Source organism: Bos javanicus, chromosome 22 (genome assembly GCF_032452875.1).
Source record: "Bos javanicus breed banteng chromosome 22, ARS-OSU_banteng_1.0, whole genome shotgun sequence".
Taxonomy (NCBI): Eukaryota; Metazoa; Chordata; class Mammalia; order Artiodactyla; family Bovidae; genus Bos; species Bos javanicus.
The window spans coordinates 42573855-42587682 of NC_083889.1; the positions used below are offsets into that span (position 1 = coordinate 42573855).

The 13828-nt window shown below is 38.6% G+C and overlaps 1 protein-coding gene across 5 annotated transcripts in view; it reads left to right on the forward strand.

Moving 5' to 3' along the window:
• Positions 1-13828, forward strand: part of CFAP20DC (CFAP20 domain containing) — a 268693-nt gene that overhangs the window by 195083 nt on the left and 59782 nt on the right. For all 5 annotated transcript variants that reach the window (XM_061396525.1, XM_061396524.1, XM_061396523.1 and 2 more), the window contains one exon: positions 10216-10277. In XM_061396525.1, coding sequence (XP_061252509.1) covers positions 10216-10277 — 62 coding nt within the window. The remainder of the gene's footprint in view (positions 1-10215; positions 10278-13828) is intronic.

Here is a 13828-nt window from a genome sequence, read left to right on the forward strand (position 1 = left end):
CCAGCATTACAAAGGGCAAGCTGGAAAGTGATTATTCAAGACTGAAAAGGCTGAACTCTCAGTTGCCCAGGATACCATGTCCCCATCACTGTCCTGTTGTGGCAAGGGCTGAAGTCCCCATGCATCACAACTACTTCACTCTAAAAGTCTACAGCTGAAAATAACCATTGGTAATAAACTTAATAACCCCTCTATTTGACCAAATGAGAAACTGAAAACAGTCTATTTTTTTAGACAGAGAAAATAATTGAAAAAACCTACCTTTGGTATTTGTAAGATATATTTATTATTCCATCAAACTCAGTCTATTTCAATATTGAAACTATCAACAAATGGAAAATTGCATTCCTTAATGAATTCTGCATCTTGTTGCTCGTATAGAGTCTAAATAGAGCAGTTTACAAGAACTACTATGGTCTTTTCTGGGAGCTCATAATTTTCTTTTTAGAAGTTGTACCAGGGCAATGAAAAAGAAGCAGTGGAAGAAGACATAACTTCATCACAGTGATATCCTGCTTTTCTTATGTCACAGTGATGGCACCATCCTCCACACTGATCCTCCACACTGACACTCAAACCAGAAATTTGAAAGACGTCTCCACTTCTCCCACCCCTTCATTTACCACACCCAATTGGTCGTCAAATCCTGAGAATCCCCTCTCCTTTTTACCTCTTAACCCTCCCTATCTAATACCATGCTCACATCAAAAGTGGCCCAGACAGTAAAGAGTCTGCCTGCAGTGTGGGAGACCCGGGTTTGATCCCTGGGTCGGGAAAATCCCCTGGAGAAGGAAATAGCAATACAATCCAGTATTCTTGCCTGGAAAATCCCATGGATGGAGGAGCCTGGCAGGTTACAGTCCATGGGGTCTCAAAGAGTAGGACACGACTGAGTGACTTCACTTTCCTTCATCTAATACCATAGCTTTGGTATTTCATTTCTTATCCAAATTCCCTCATCAATTTCCTAATACTAAGGTGCCTGCAATCCAAGCACTATAGCGTGGTGGTTAGGAGCATAGGCTCTGAAGTCAAATCGCCAAGGTTCACATCCAAGCTGTGACCTTGTCAAACACATGGCACTGTGTCTGAGACATGATAAGCAATTAATAAATTAAGATTAGTTGTCATTATTATTCATGCTGGCTGTCTCTCTAAAGACCACATCTGATGTGATCTCATCCCTACATGAAGCCCTTTTGTAACTCCTCATTGCCTCTTTATCCTGGCATACACAGTCCCCCCACCATGATCTGAGACCTGCCCCTCTCTCCAGGATCATCTCTCACTGCTCTCCACCTTTCTCTCCATGCTTTAATCCCAGTGGTAATCCGCTAAAGGCAGTTTTATGCATCCTTGTACCTTGTACCAGTTTATCTCTTAAGACTCAGCTCCAAAGCCTTCTGTAATCCTTCTCCAGGCTCACTGAGAGAGGTAGCTTCCTTTCCGTCACAAGAGCCAGGATTATCTCCATGCTAACACTCACCGCAGCCTAGCTTGTCTGTCCCACATTAATTTATCCCACATTTTTTTTGAGTGGTACAATCTTCTGTGGATTGTGCTGGGGATACAAAAAAGTCTTTACTCACCCTAGAGATACTGTTCATACTATTCATGGGGTTCTTAAGGCAAAAATGCTGAAGTGGTTTGCCATTCCCTTCTCCAGTGGACCACATTTTGTGAGAACTCTCCACCATGACCCGTCCGCCTTGGGTGGCCCTGCACGGCATGGCTCATAGTTTCATTGAGTTAGACAAGGCTGTGGTCCGTGTGAGTAGATTGGTTAGTTTTCTGTGAGGTGGTTTTCAGTCTGTCTGCCCTTGGCCAACATCCACTGGATCACTGAAAAAGCAAGACAGTTCCAGCAAAACCATCTATTTCTACTTTGTTGACTATGCCAAAGCCTTTGACTGTGTGGATTACAATAAACTGGAAAATTCTGAAAGAGATGGAAATACCAGACCACCTGACCTGCCTCTTGAGAAATCTGTATGCAGGTCAGGAAGCAACAGTTAGAGCTGGACAGGGAACAGCAGACTGGTTCCAAATAGAAAAAGGAATATGTCAAAACTGTATATTGTCACCCTGCTTATTTAACTTATATGTAGAGTACATCATGAGAAACACTGGGCTGGAATAAGCACAAGCTGGAATCAAGATTGCCAGGAGAAATATCAATAACCTCAAATACGCAGATGACACCACCCTTATGGCAGAAAGTGAAGAAGAACTAAAGTGCCTCTTGATGAAAGTGAAAGAGGAGAGTGAAAAAGTTGGCTTAAAGCTCAACATTCAGAAAACTAAGATCATGGCATCTGGTCCCATCACTTCATGGCAAATAAATGGAGAAACAGTGGAAACAGTGGCAGACTTTACTTTTGGGGACTCCAAAATCACTGCAGATGGTGACTGCAGCCATGAAATTAAAAGACGCTTGCTCCTTGGAAGGAAAGTTGCGACCAACCTAGAGAGCATATTCAAAAGCAGAGACATTACTTTGTCAACAAAGGTCTGTCTAGTCAAGGCTATGGTTTTTCCAGTGGTCATGTATGGATGTGAGAGTTGGACAGGAAAGCTGAGTGCCAAAGAATTAATGCTTTTGAACTGTGGTGTTGGAGATGACTCTTGAGAGTCCCTTGGACTGCAAGGAGATCCAACCAGTCCATCCTAAAGGAGATCAGTCCTGAGTGTTCATCAGAAGGACTGATGTTGAAGCTGAAACTCTAATACTTTGGCCACCTGATGCGAAAAGCTGACTCATTTGAAAAGACCCTGATGCTGGGAGAGTGAAGGTGAGAGAAGGGGATGACAGAGGATGAGATGGTTGGATGGCATCACTGACTTAATGGACATGAGTTTGAGTAAACTCCAGGCGTTGGTGATGGACAGGGAGGCCTGGTGTGCTACGGTCCATGGGGTCACAAAGAGTTGGACATGACTGAGCAACTGAACTGAACTGAAAAGTCTTGAGATACTCACCATATTGGAGATAAACAGCTCACTGTAAGAGAGTGATAACAAGATATCATTATTATGATAACAAGAGAATGATAATAAGATAAAGAGAGGAGGGAACACGTGCGAGGGAATAATTAATTCTACTTGTTGGTTTCAGGGATGTTTTCACAGAGAAGGCTGCAGGTAAGCCAGGGTTCTAGAATGAGTGTAAGCTCATCACATAAAGAGAGGAGAAAAGGAATTCCAGGTTCTGAAAAGGAGCAGAACCAATTGTCTCCTTTAACAAGATTACCTCCTCTTAGTGCCTTTTTTTCTCCATCACCTCAAACAGGACTTGAAATGAATTTTTGCTTCCCTCATAATCACTGCCCACCCCTGACCCAACAACACTGCTGCTTACTCCAGCTACACTGCAGCTCACACATCATGGCCCTGCCTTTTGTCCACATTCTGTTAGCGATGCCATTACCCATACCCTCTTCTCTGCCTGGAGACCCTCCTTCCCTCTTCTATACCTTGAACACTCCTGTGTTTGAAGGCCCAACTCAAATGTCCCATCTTCATGAAACCCTTTCTCCTGCATAGAATTATTTTCTTTCTTCTCTGGCTCCCAATATCTTTGGTGATAGCACTTACCACATCAGGTAACCACTGTCATCAGCATCCCTCGAGCCTGGTTGTGAGCTCCTTGAAGGCAGGACTGTGCCGAGCACAGGGCCTAGCATGAGGTCACACTCAGTCAGCACTGGTTGTTAGTTGTTTGGTTGAGCAAATCAGTCAATAATATTAAAAGATTCCTTTTTTACTCTAAAGTAAGGTAGTTTTATCAAAATTCCAAAATAAACATCAGCTGTACTTTGCATAAATAAGTCCTGAATGATGCTGGTAGTATTTTACATTCAAGATTTAATAACTGGATATTAAATACACACAAAAAGGAAAAATCTCCCTCTAAAGAAGATTTAGGCAGGTCACATTCAGTTTGGCATCTTTACTTAATGATTTCATACACATTGCAGTCAAACCAGGAAGCCTACAGAGAGTAAAACAAGTCTTTAGTAAAGTCTGTTGTGTTTACTGCAAGCTTTGGCTTCTCAGCTTTCCTCAGCATCTGTGCAGTTCAGAGTAATATGTACTATTTAAAAAGTGTTTAGATATAATAAGTTAATCATTTAAAAGTGTAATTAAATGTAACCATATTTCTCATAGCAAATTGGCTTTTGTAGGCATCTCTTGCTAAATAAATCAAACCTACTGAGAAATCCATTGGCATTTGACAGACAAATTTTTCAAAGTTTCTAACTTAGAACCAAATTCAATTAAAACAATACTTTTCAACTTCTGTGGAAACCAGGCTGCAAGTAATCAATTTTGGAGGGTTCTGTTAGGAGTAGCCCTCGTGAGATTTATTGAAAAACTGGGCTCTAGGCAGCCTTTGGAAGAGAGCTAGGAATTAGTTATAATGGATTCTTAAGTGAATTTTATTTTGGTGAAGGATTTTGATTGATAGGAGCATAAAGCTATGTCTTGAGGAGTGTGTGTGTGTCTGTGTGTGTATGTATATGTGGTATACGGTTCCTTTTCAGGAAGAGGAATAGCTGTTAATGGAAAAAGTGACGTCCAAAATAATTTAGACTCTGTCAGCCAACCTGGTCTCAAATCCCAGCTCTGCCTTTTGCTAGCATGATCACCTATAAACTGGGAATAGTAGAGGCCCTTCATTGTGTGGGCATGGTGGGAACTGATTGTGTACTCGGAGTGTGTGTGCTTAGTGCCTCACATAATGAGCTGACACTAACTATAATTTGCTGCTCCCCCAAAGATGCTCTCCTCAAAGGACCACTTGAGTGATCAGAAAAGATTCCTAGGATATTTTCTCTTTTTGTGACCACTGAAGGCTATAAGGGTGGGCTGAGGTTCTAGTGTGCCTGTTTTGATGTGAGCTTAGCATTCAGACTGACCCCTCAGAGCTTGACTTAACTCATTGTTCAGTGTTTTGTTATTTCTCTGTCCCGCCTCTAATCTAAATTGAAGAAAAGCATGCCTCATGTGATACTTTGTAAGCAGATGCCTCAAAGCCATTGTTCCTCTAAGTTATTTCCCGTGACCTAATATCAAGCACATAAGTCTCCTCAGCTTGTTTAAAAAAAAAATCTTCGCATGCATCCATCAATGTGGCATACTGCAGAGCATAATATTTGGAGAAAAACGAGGCAAAACGCACTTAATAAAATTGCAAGCATATGGTGAAGTTCTCAGACAAGTTATTTATGGTCTTGATTAACCTTGCAACATTTTTTTGTCATTTTCATAGTTTTAACATAACAACAGAAAAATATTTCCTTTACCTTTTAACATGACAGGATTATCTTATCTCCTGTTCTTTAATTTAGCCTTCACTTCTCTCCCTTACCCCAAAACGTCTAGCAGCTTGATCATGGAAAAGCAGAGCTTCTTGTGCTCGGTGGCAGTTCATTTCATCTGTGGTGTTTTCCCGACTCTAGTGCATAGCAACAGCGCCACCCAGAGGACAAGGTCCCAAGTTTCTAGGATCTGTTCCATTCCTTGGCTCATAAACGTATCAGTGTTTTACATGATGGTTGCTGGCTGCTATGTGTACAATGTGTAATATACTAGCATTTCAGGCTCTTTCTAGTTAATAGGTCTTACTTTTTTCTGATCTACAGATTCATTAACTTCTTAGCTCTCTTTGGGTATAATGAGTTTTCTTTTAATCTTCCTGAACTAAAAACAGTAAGTGGTTGATTGTGCTAAGCTGCAGATAAATCAGATGAGCAAGCTGTTCTTTATACCACTATAGAAATGATATACGAAAACTAATATTGAAGTCAGTGTAATATCTGTGCTGTCAGGAGAAAATATTAAAACGTGCGAGTTGTTCTGTGTTTAATGACTATGAAAGTCACCTCATGAAATAAACTTTTCTCGTTCTTAGAGGATTGTCTGTTTTATCTTATGTTGTCCCAAATTTAGCAGTGTGGCAAAACATTTTCTTTGATTTTAAATATATAGTTACATGTCATAAGAATGAAATCAAATGAATTTAATTTATGGTAAGGAGATAGTCCTACATATATCAAATACATGTATTTCAGGACCACTTTTTCTTCCTGCCATTAACTGAACTGAGTTTGTCATATTTGTTTTGCAAAACTTATTTACTGATTTAAGTGAACCTCTGAGCTAGATTAAGCCCTGCAGCTTACTGATTAAGAGGGAGAATGAGGAATGAGATTGGATGGGTTCAAATTATGGCCCCACTATTTCCTGACTGGCATGACCTTAGGTTAACACTCCTTTCTTCCAAATGATCACTCCACGCTCTGGAGAACAGACATGCTTACAGAGTCCTATTCCTCCCCCTTTAGATGCAGTTGTTAATCCTATTTCATAGAATTGTGAAAAATTGAAAAAAATGAAAAAGTGAAGTAACTCAGTTGTGTCCCACTCTTTGCGACCCCACGGACTGTAGCCTACCAGACTCCTCCGTCCATGGGATCTTCCAGGTAAGACTACTGGAGTGGGTTGCCATTTCCTTCTCCAGGAGATCTTCCCAACCCAGGGATTGAACCCAGGTCTCCTGCATTGTAGGCAGATGCTTTACGTTCTGAGCCACCAGGGAAGTCCAACAAGGATTTAACACAGAGTAGGTGCTCAATAAATATCGGTTACTACTATTATTATTGTTGTCTTGGTTATTTGTAGGGCTTCCCCTGTGGCTCAGCTGGTAAAGAATCCGCAAGCAAGGCGGGAGACCAGGGTTCCATCCCTGGGTTAGGAAGATCCCCTGGAGAAGGGAAAGGCTACCCTCTCCAGTATTCTGGCCTGGAGAATTCCATGGACTGGTCATTTATAGGTGTTCATTATTATTCCTGTGCTGCTTATTGCTGAATTCCAAAATAAAAAAAAAGATCTTATTTTTTTAACTGGTGCTTTCATGGAATGTTCCCTACCTAGAAGTAGTCGAAAATGATTTACTGCTGCACATGTACAGAAACATATCTATTCCATTTGTGGATGGGGATGTTTGGCTTCAGACAGTTCATCTGTTACCCTGTCTCCACCCTCATCATGTTCAGAGAGCTGTTAGAAACAATTAGGCCATTCTGATGTGTGCCGGGAAAACAAAAAGACATTATTGAAGTGAAAGCTCTGCCTTTAGAAAGCATTAAAAACAAAGTCATGGCAACTGGAATATCTTAAAGGAGTTTTTTAGCTGCGTCATTGCCATAATCCATTCCTGTCCCTGAAAGTGATTATGAAATTAGAAGACATGTACATAGAGGGAACTGAGGCCACCCAATTCTGTATTGTACCCCCCTGAAAGCAAGACTTGGATCCTTCCCCAACAGAGTCATTAGCAGTTGGGGTTTATGTCAGTTTTAACAGTTGCATGTATGAGTCAGAATGCTTTACCATGATATGCTATTATTAAATTTAAATTAGCTATTGAATAAAACATTTGCAGGTAAAAACTTAGTTTTCAATAGTAAAAATTAAGTTAAAGAATTGGGTATTCAGACCTGGTTCCACCACCTTGCAGTTATTTTTAACTGGATTTTTAAAATTTACCTTTCTGTCTATTCATGTCAGTAGTCTTTATTACTTCAAAAAGTTTACACTGATTATTTCTCTGTTTTCTTACACTTTAAAAATCACTGAATGTGAATCTTTTCTGTTAGTATATTTTTTTTTACTCCTTGTATCATTGTGTCTGCTTTGTAGAAACATGAGCAAACATGGAAGGGCAGTCTGTATCGTCTAAGTGAGAACTCAGTCACAAACCAAATAGCGTTCTGTAACCATTTCTATTCTCCAGAGAGTGGAGTGAGTCATTTGGAAGAAGGGAGTTCCTGCCATTAACTGAACTGAGTTTGTCATATTTGTTTTGCAAAACTTATTTACTGATTTAAGTGAACCTCTGAGCTAGATTAAGCCCTGCAACTTACTGATTAAGAGGGAAAATGAGGAATGAGATTGGATGGGTTCAAATTCTGGCCCCACTAGGGGCCAGAATGTAGGGACAGTATAAATGTAGGGACAGTATAAAATAGAATTAACAGCATAAAATTAGGAAAATGGAAATTTGTCTGAATAGCAGAACTGTGATACTTAGAGAGTTATTTAAATTCTTCAAAAAGTAAATAGGTAGAGATCCATTCAGTAGAGGCCTGAGTACAGCTGAAATTCTGGATGAATACTAATGAATATATTACTGGGAGTATTTCTACACCACTGTGAGTTGGTCTAGAGAACCTGTTAGGCCCTTTGCTTACTAATTCCTTTTTTGCTGTGAAATAATAAAGCCTAAATCATAGTACTAAATTTTACTTGCAGAATGCTGGAAGTCTTATTTCTCCAGTGAGATCAAATATGTCTTATGATATGTTTTTCCTTCTACTGTTCTCCCAGCTGTTTTTCTTATTACTGAAATGGTGATGTATTGATATTGGTTCAATTACCAAAGTATCTGAGCACATTTAAATTCATGGTGCATCACAGATAGGCTAACTGACTGTGATTATCAGACAGGGTGTTTGATTTAAAGAAACACTTCCAAGAGATTATTTATAGAGAAAGACGGTTTAAAGAATTCCCATCACCCATGTCATTAATATTTTAGGACCCATTAAATTAAGGAATATGTGGAAAATAAGGAATATGTGCCTTTTACCTACAGGCATCATTGCCACGCTGTTTTCTTCAGCTGGGGTCAACACTGTGGGGCCACATTATGGCTGAGAAAACCTTAACATCAACCCCATTAAGTAAGGAAAAAACAGAAGTCCTTCAAATGCAATTCAAAAATGTATACCAAATTCCAAATTGTAATGAAATGAGAATGTTGTGTTTTTTTAATTTTATTTTATTTTTAAATTTTACATAATTGTATTAGTTTTGCCAAATATCAAAATGAATCCACCACAGGTATACATGTGTTCCCCATCCAGAACCCTCCTCCCTCCTCCCTCCCCATACCATCCCTCTCGGTCGTCCCAGTGCACTAGCCCCAAGCATCCAGTATCGTGCATCGAACCTGGACTGGCAACTCGTTTCTTACATGATATTTTACATGTTTCAATGTCATTCTCCCAAATCTTCCCACCCTCTCCCTCTCCCACAGAGTCCATAAGACTGTTCTATACATCAGTGTCTCTTTTGCTGTCTCGTACACAGGGTTATTGTTACCATCTTTCTAAATTCCATATATATGCGTTAGTATACTGTATTTATGTTTTTCCTTCTGGCTTACTTCACTCTGTATAATAGGCTCCAGTTTCATCCACCTCATTAGAACTGATTCAAATGTATTCTTTTTAATGGCTGAGTAATACTCCATTGTGTATATGTACCACAGCTTTCTTTGGTTTTCATAGTAGAATTACATGGTGGCTAACCACATAAAAGAAATACTTTGAGGAGATGTTCAAAAAGAATTCTATCAGATATAATGGAATTTTCTCCCTTTATAGAACAAAGGAAAAACATCGAGTTGCGTTGGAGGCAAGTGTTTAAGGCTTACATGAAATGTAGTTGTTTAGCGATGTTTTGAAAAAGGTAGTAACTTAAAGATTTCTTATGGAGGAGAAAATTCCGATTTCATATTTTTGTTGAGTATTGGTATCAGTCAGTTCTTTCGGTTCTGTGATTAATGCTTGAGGTTCTATTATGCTAGGGGAAACTGACTGCCTTGACCTAAGATTTATATGTGCAGTTCCAAAAATGAAAGTAGCCATTGTCCTTGCAAATTTAGTAACATTGGGATATAAATATATGTATATGCTGTATCTAATAATGAAAATAGATATTATCCTTGCAAATTTAATAACATTGAGATATAAATATATGTATATTCCATATCTCTGAGTCTCCAGTCTATTGCTGATATTTGCTCTGCAGCATTAGTTCCAGGAGACATTTGGTTTTTTTACACTGTTAACAAAGGAGCAACCTTTGTTAGCAGTGTAAAAACTCCACAAAGAGGAGAATTCCACACATGAACTTTAATTACACCATAGATGCTGTCTAATCCAGTGACTGGCCATTAAAATAACCTCTGCTTTTCCTCATATACCACTTTGTTACTTCCTGGATCTCCCAAACAACCTTCAACTCTTCATAAAATAAACCTTCTTGCAGGTTGTTTCTCAGGAAAAAAATTAAAGTAGTGAGAGTGCATGATACATAAAGAGCATTATGCTGATTAGTGTCTCAGAAATGTTTTGTCTTTTACAGCCTGTCAACCAGGGCCGTCACTATCAGAAAGAAATGAACCCACCTTCTCCTTCTAACCCCCGGTAAGAATCATTAATAAGCTAAATTTATTTTTTTTTAATTTAAACTTATTTATCTTAATTGGAGGCTAATTACTTTACAGTATTGTATTGGTTTTGCCATACATCAACATGAATCCACCATGGGTGATTATTTAGGGATTGACTGTTCATTTTTCTTGGTTTCTTAAAATTGTTTTCCAAACTTCTGAAGAGCTTGCAAAGTTGGCTTTTGTTAGAAGTTTAGTTTAGTCTACTCTTCTTAATCAAACTATGTTGTCATGGCTAATAGTATAACTAGATTTATATGGCACTTCTGCCTTTTACTAGCTGGGGGACTTTGAGAAAGTCCTTTAAGTCAAAGTAATTCAGGCATAATAATTACCTCAGTTGTATTTTGAGAATATATGAAAAATCCTTAGCACATTTCCTGGCAACATAACAAACTCTCTTTAAGTGTTCATTTACTCAGTATTATTCTATTTGCATGGATATTTCATCTTAATAGGTACTTGATGTTCAGTGCATTTTAGACATAAATCTTGGTATCACCTGATGCTTTTACATTCATCAAGATAGCTTATATGAGTTCAAATGGCTGTTCTCTTTTTCATAATTTCAAAGTTCATAATCTCAAAATAATTTCATTATTTCAAAAATGTCATTGATACAAGTCATTTGTCAATATAGAAGAACCTTATTTTATTAGGCTCATTAGAGATAAGTGTATCTAAATTCAAGTTTTGAAATATATGTAATATTATATGGGTTTTTAAAAATAAATAAACTATTGACAGTTTATCCATATAATTCAATATCACTTTATTACTGTTTATTAAATACTAGGAATTTACTGAAAACCACCCTCAGCATCTTAGTTATTACAGTACAACTCATTATCTAAATGCTTCTCATTATCAAGCTCTCTCATCTGAGTGAAACAGACAGGAAGGATTTGTTAAATAAGAATACAGGGCTGTACCCTGGAAGCCAAGGGCAGCCAGGCCTCAGGAGGGATCTGTATAGGGAACTAGAAAGCAGAGAGGCAGGTAGGCAGTATCCTACACCCCATCTCTGTTTACTTCTTCCTATCTGCTCCATTCTTCCAAGCACCAGCTTTCTTTACTTCTCAGTCACATATGGCTATCTTGAGTTTACATATTACAGTTCAGAATAATGCTGAGGCTGACAGTCTATGCCTGAATCGCAGTTCCTCCTTTCCTGGAGAAAGAATATGGTTGGCCTAGCTTGGGCCAAGTATTCACTTCTGGTCCAATCAGCAATGAAGAACCAACCAACCAAGCCATGTCAAACTAACATGGCTACCAGAAAACCATCTACATGTTTTACAGGACTTTTAATGGAGCCCAGAATGTTCATAAGTATTCTTTATTAGTAATCTCTTCTAAGTGTTTCTGGTTGTCTATATACTCAATCTGTCTTTCTTGCATGTTACCTAGTAGGCAGAATTGTCACTATCATAAATAGATATAATAAGGAGTTGAAAATTGAGACTGTAATTTCAGTGTATATAGAAGGATGTTTATTCTTCAGAATAGTTCTCTCTTGATATGTGAATATGTCTTTCCTAATTTGCAGCTCATCTAGATTAGACCAATAGACTATCTCTATATGAATAAACTTTCAAGATAGCTGGAAGTCTAAGTGAAGTCGCTCAGTAGTGTCCAACTCTTTGCAACCCCGTGGACGGTAGCCTACTAGGCTTTGTGGTCCATGGGATTTTCCAGGCAAGAATACTGGAGTGGGCTGCCATTTCCTTCTCCAGGGGATCTTTCCAACGCAGGGATCGAACCCTGGTCTCCTGCATTGCAGACAGACGCTTTACCATCTGAGCCACTAGGGAAGCCCTAACTTTGGTCCAAATTATAATAGAACTTGTAAGCTGAGTAAATGAACATGATAGAAAGTTATGTTAGAAAGTGGAGCATTTTGTTTCAGTGAAAGGAAAACAGGGGCTTAGTTTTCATCCTACCTCTGCTACTAACCCAGTGTATGATCTCAGGCGAGCCTCTCAACCTGTTCAGACCTCATCTGATAACAAGAACACCCTCATGTGTAAAGGAAAGGATTTCAGTTACAAATTATCTGGGGTTACTTCCAGATTTATGAGTCTGTGACTTTGATGGGACTCATTATAGACTTTCCATATGAAAACCAGTTTTACTATTAAAGGGAACAGTGCCCTGTATAGGAAACATACTTCATAATGTTGAATATATTAATTAATGTTTAGGTGTGGTAGTGTATGATTTTAAATATCTCTTTTAAAATTTGATTCCCAAAAATAGAATATAAGAAAATTCACCAACTAAACAGACAGCATATTTCATTTAACCAATTAAATGTTTGTTCATTTAGGAAAAATTAATTACACTTTTGCATAATAAAACTAAAAGTCAAATTTCAAAGCAAAAAATCGAATGCCACCAATCCCATTTTCCAGCAGGTTATTCACCAGTCCTAGAAAATTATATAGCTGTTCAGAAAGCCTACAGATTACATGGCTTAATTCTTTGCTCATAAATGAATCCAGTAGCTTGGAGAATTGGCAAAAAGGCATTATTGGGCCATAAATAAAGAAGATGATAAAATTATGAGGTCAGCATGCTGCTGCTGCTAAGTCGCATCAGTCGTGTCCGACTCTGTGCAACTGCATAGACAGCAGCCCACCAGGCTCCCCCGTCATTTCCTTCTCCAGTGCATGAAAGTGAAAAGTGAAAGTGAAGTTGCTCAGTAGTGTCTGACTCTTTGCGAACCCATGGACTGCAGCCCACCAGGCTCCTCCATCCATGGGATTTTCCAGGCAAGAGTACTGGAGTGGGTTGCCATTGCCTTCTCCGAAGCAATGATTCTTAAGATTCATCTTTATTATATTCCTTATAAGTATCCCATGCTTTAGACCCTAAAACACCGAACTTTAAAGTTAAAATTTAAAGTTAAAAGATACTGATAATGACTACTGAAAAACTAAGAAATGGAAAGATAAGTCTCTGAGTCTGCCCCCTTAGATACACAAGCATGTAGCTTGAATCTTGAAAGCTTGGTATGCAGAGGCTCTGAACAATACGTGAGAAGTAGGTAGGCCCTTCACTTCCTGAATTAAGTGCTGTTGTGATCAAAATAATGCAAACATAGTGGGGATGGGGAACGTGTGTCTGTGCAGGTCCACCAAGAGAAGCATGTGATGGTGCCCTTTGGGAGGTAAAATGGCCACATTAGTTTCAGTGAAATATCTGCAACTACTCCAGAGACTTAACATCATATGTACTCATACCCACATGAGTCAACTTTCAGTTAGCCTTACTAATGTAACAGAATAACCAATATCCCTAAAGTCTTTTATTTACTTTTTATCCTGGAAAGACTTTTATTTCTGTACCATATTTACCTTCTTAGTTTTATGTGTTGATGAGTAAAATTAAAGACAGTATGCAGTCCACAAATCAGACAAATTTGTGTTTTGAAAAGTAATCTCTAGGGTTAAAATGGCTAAAACACTGCATATATTCATATATTGGTTTCCTCTAAATAAAGCGTTCACTTGCACTCATAGG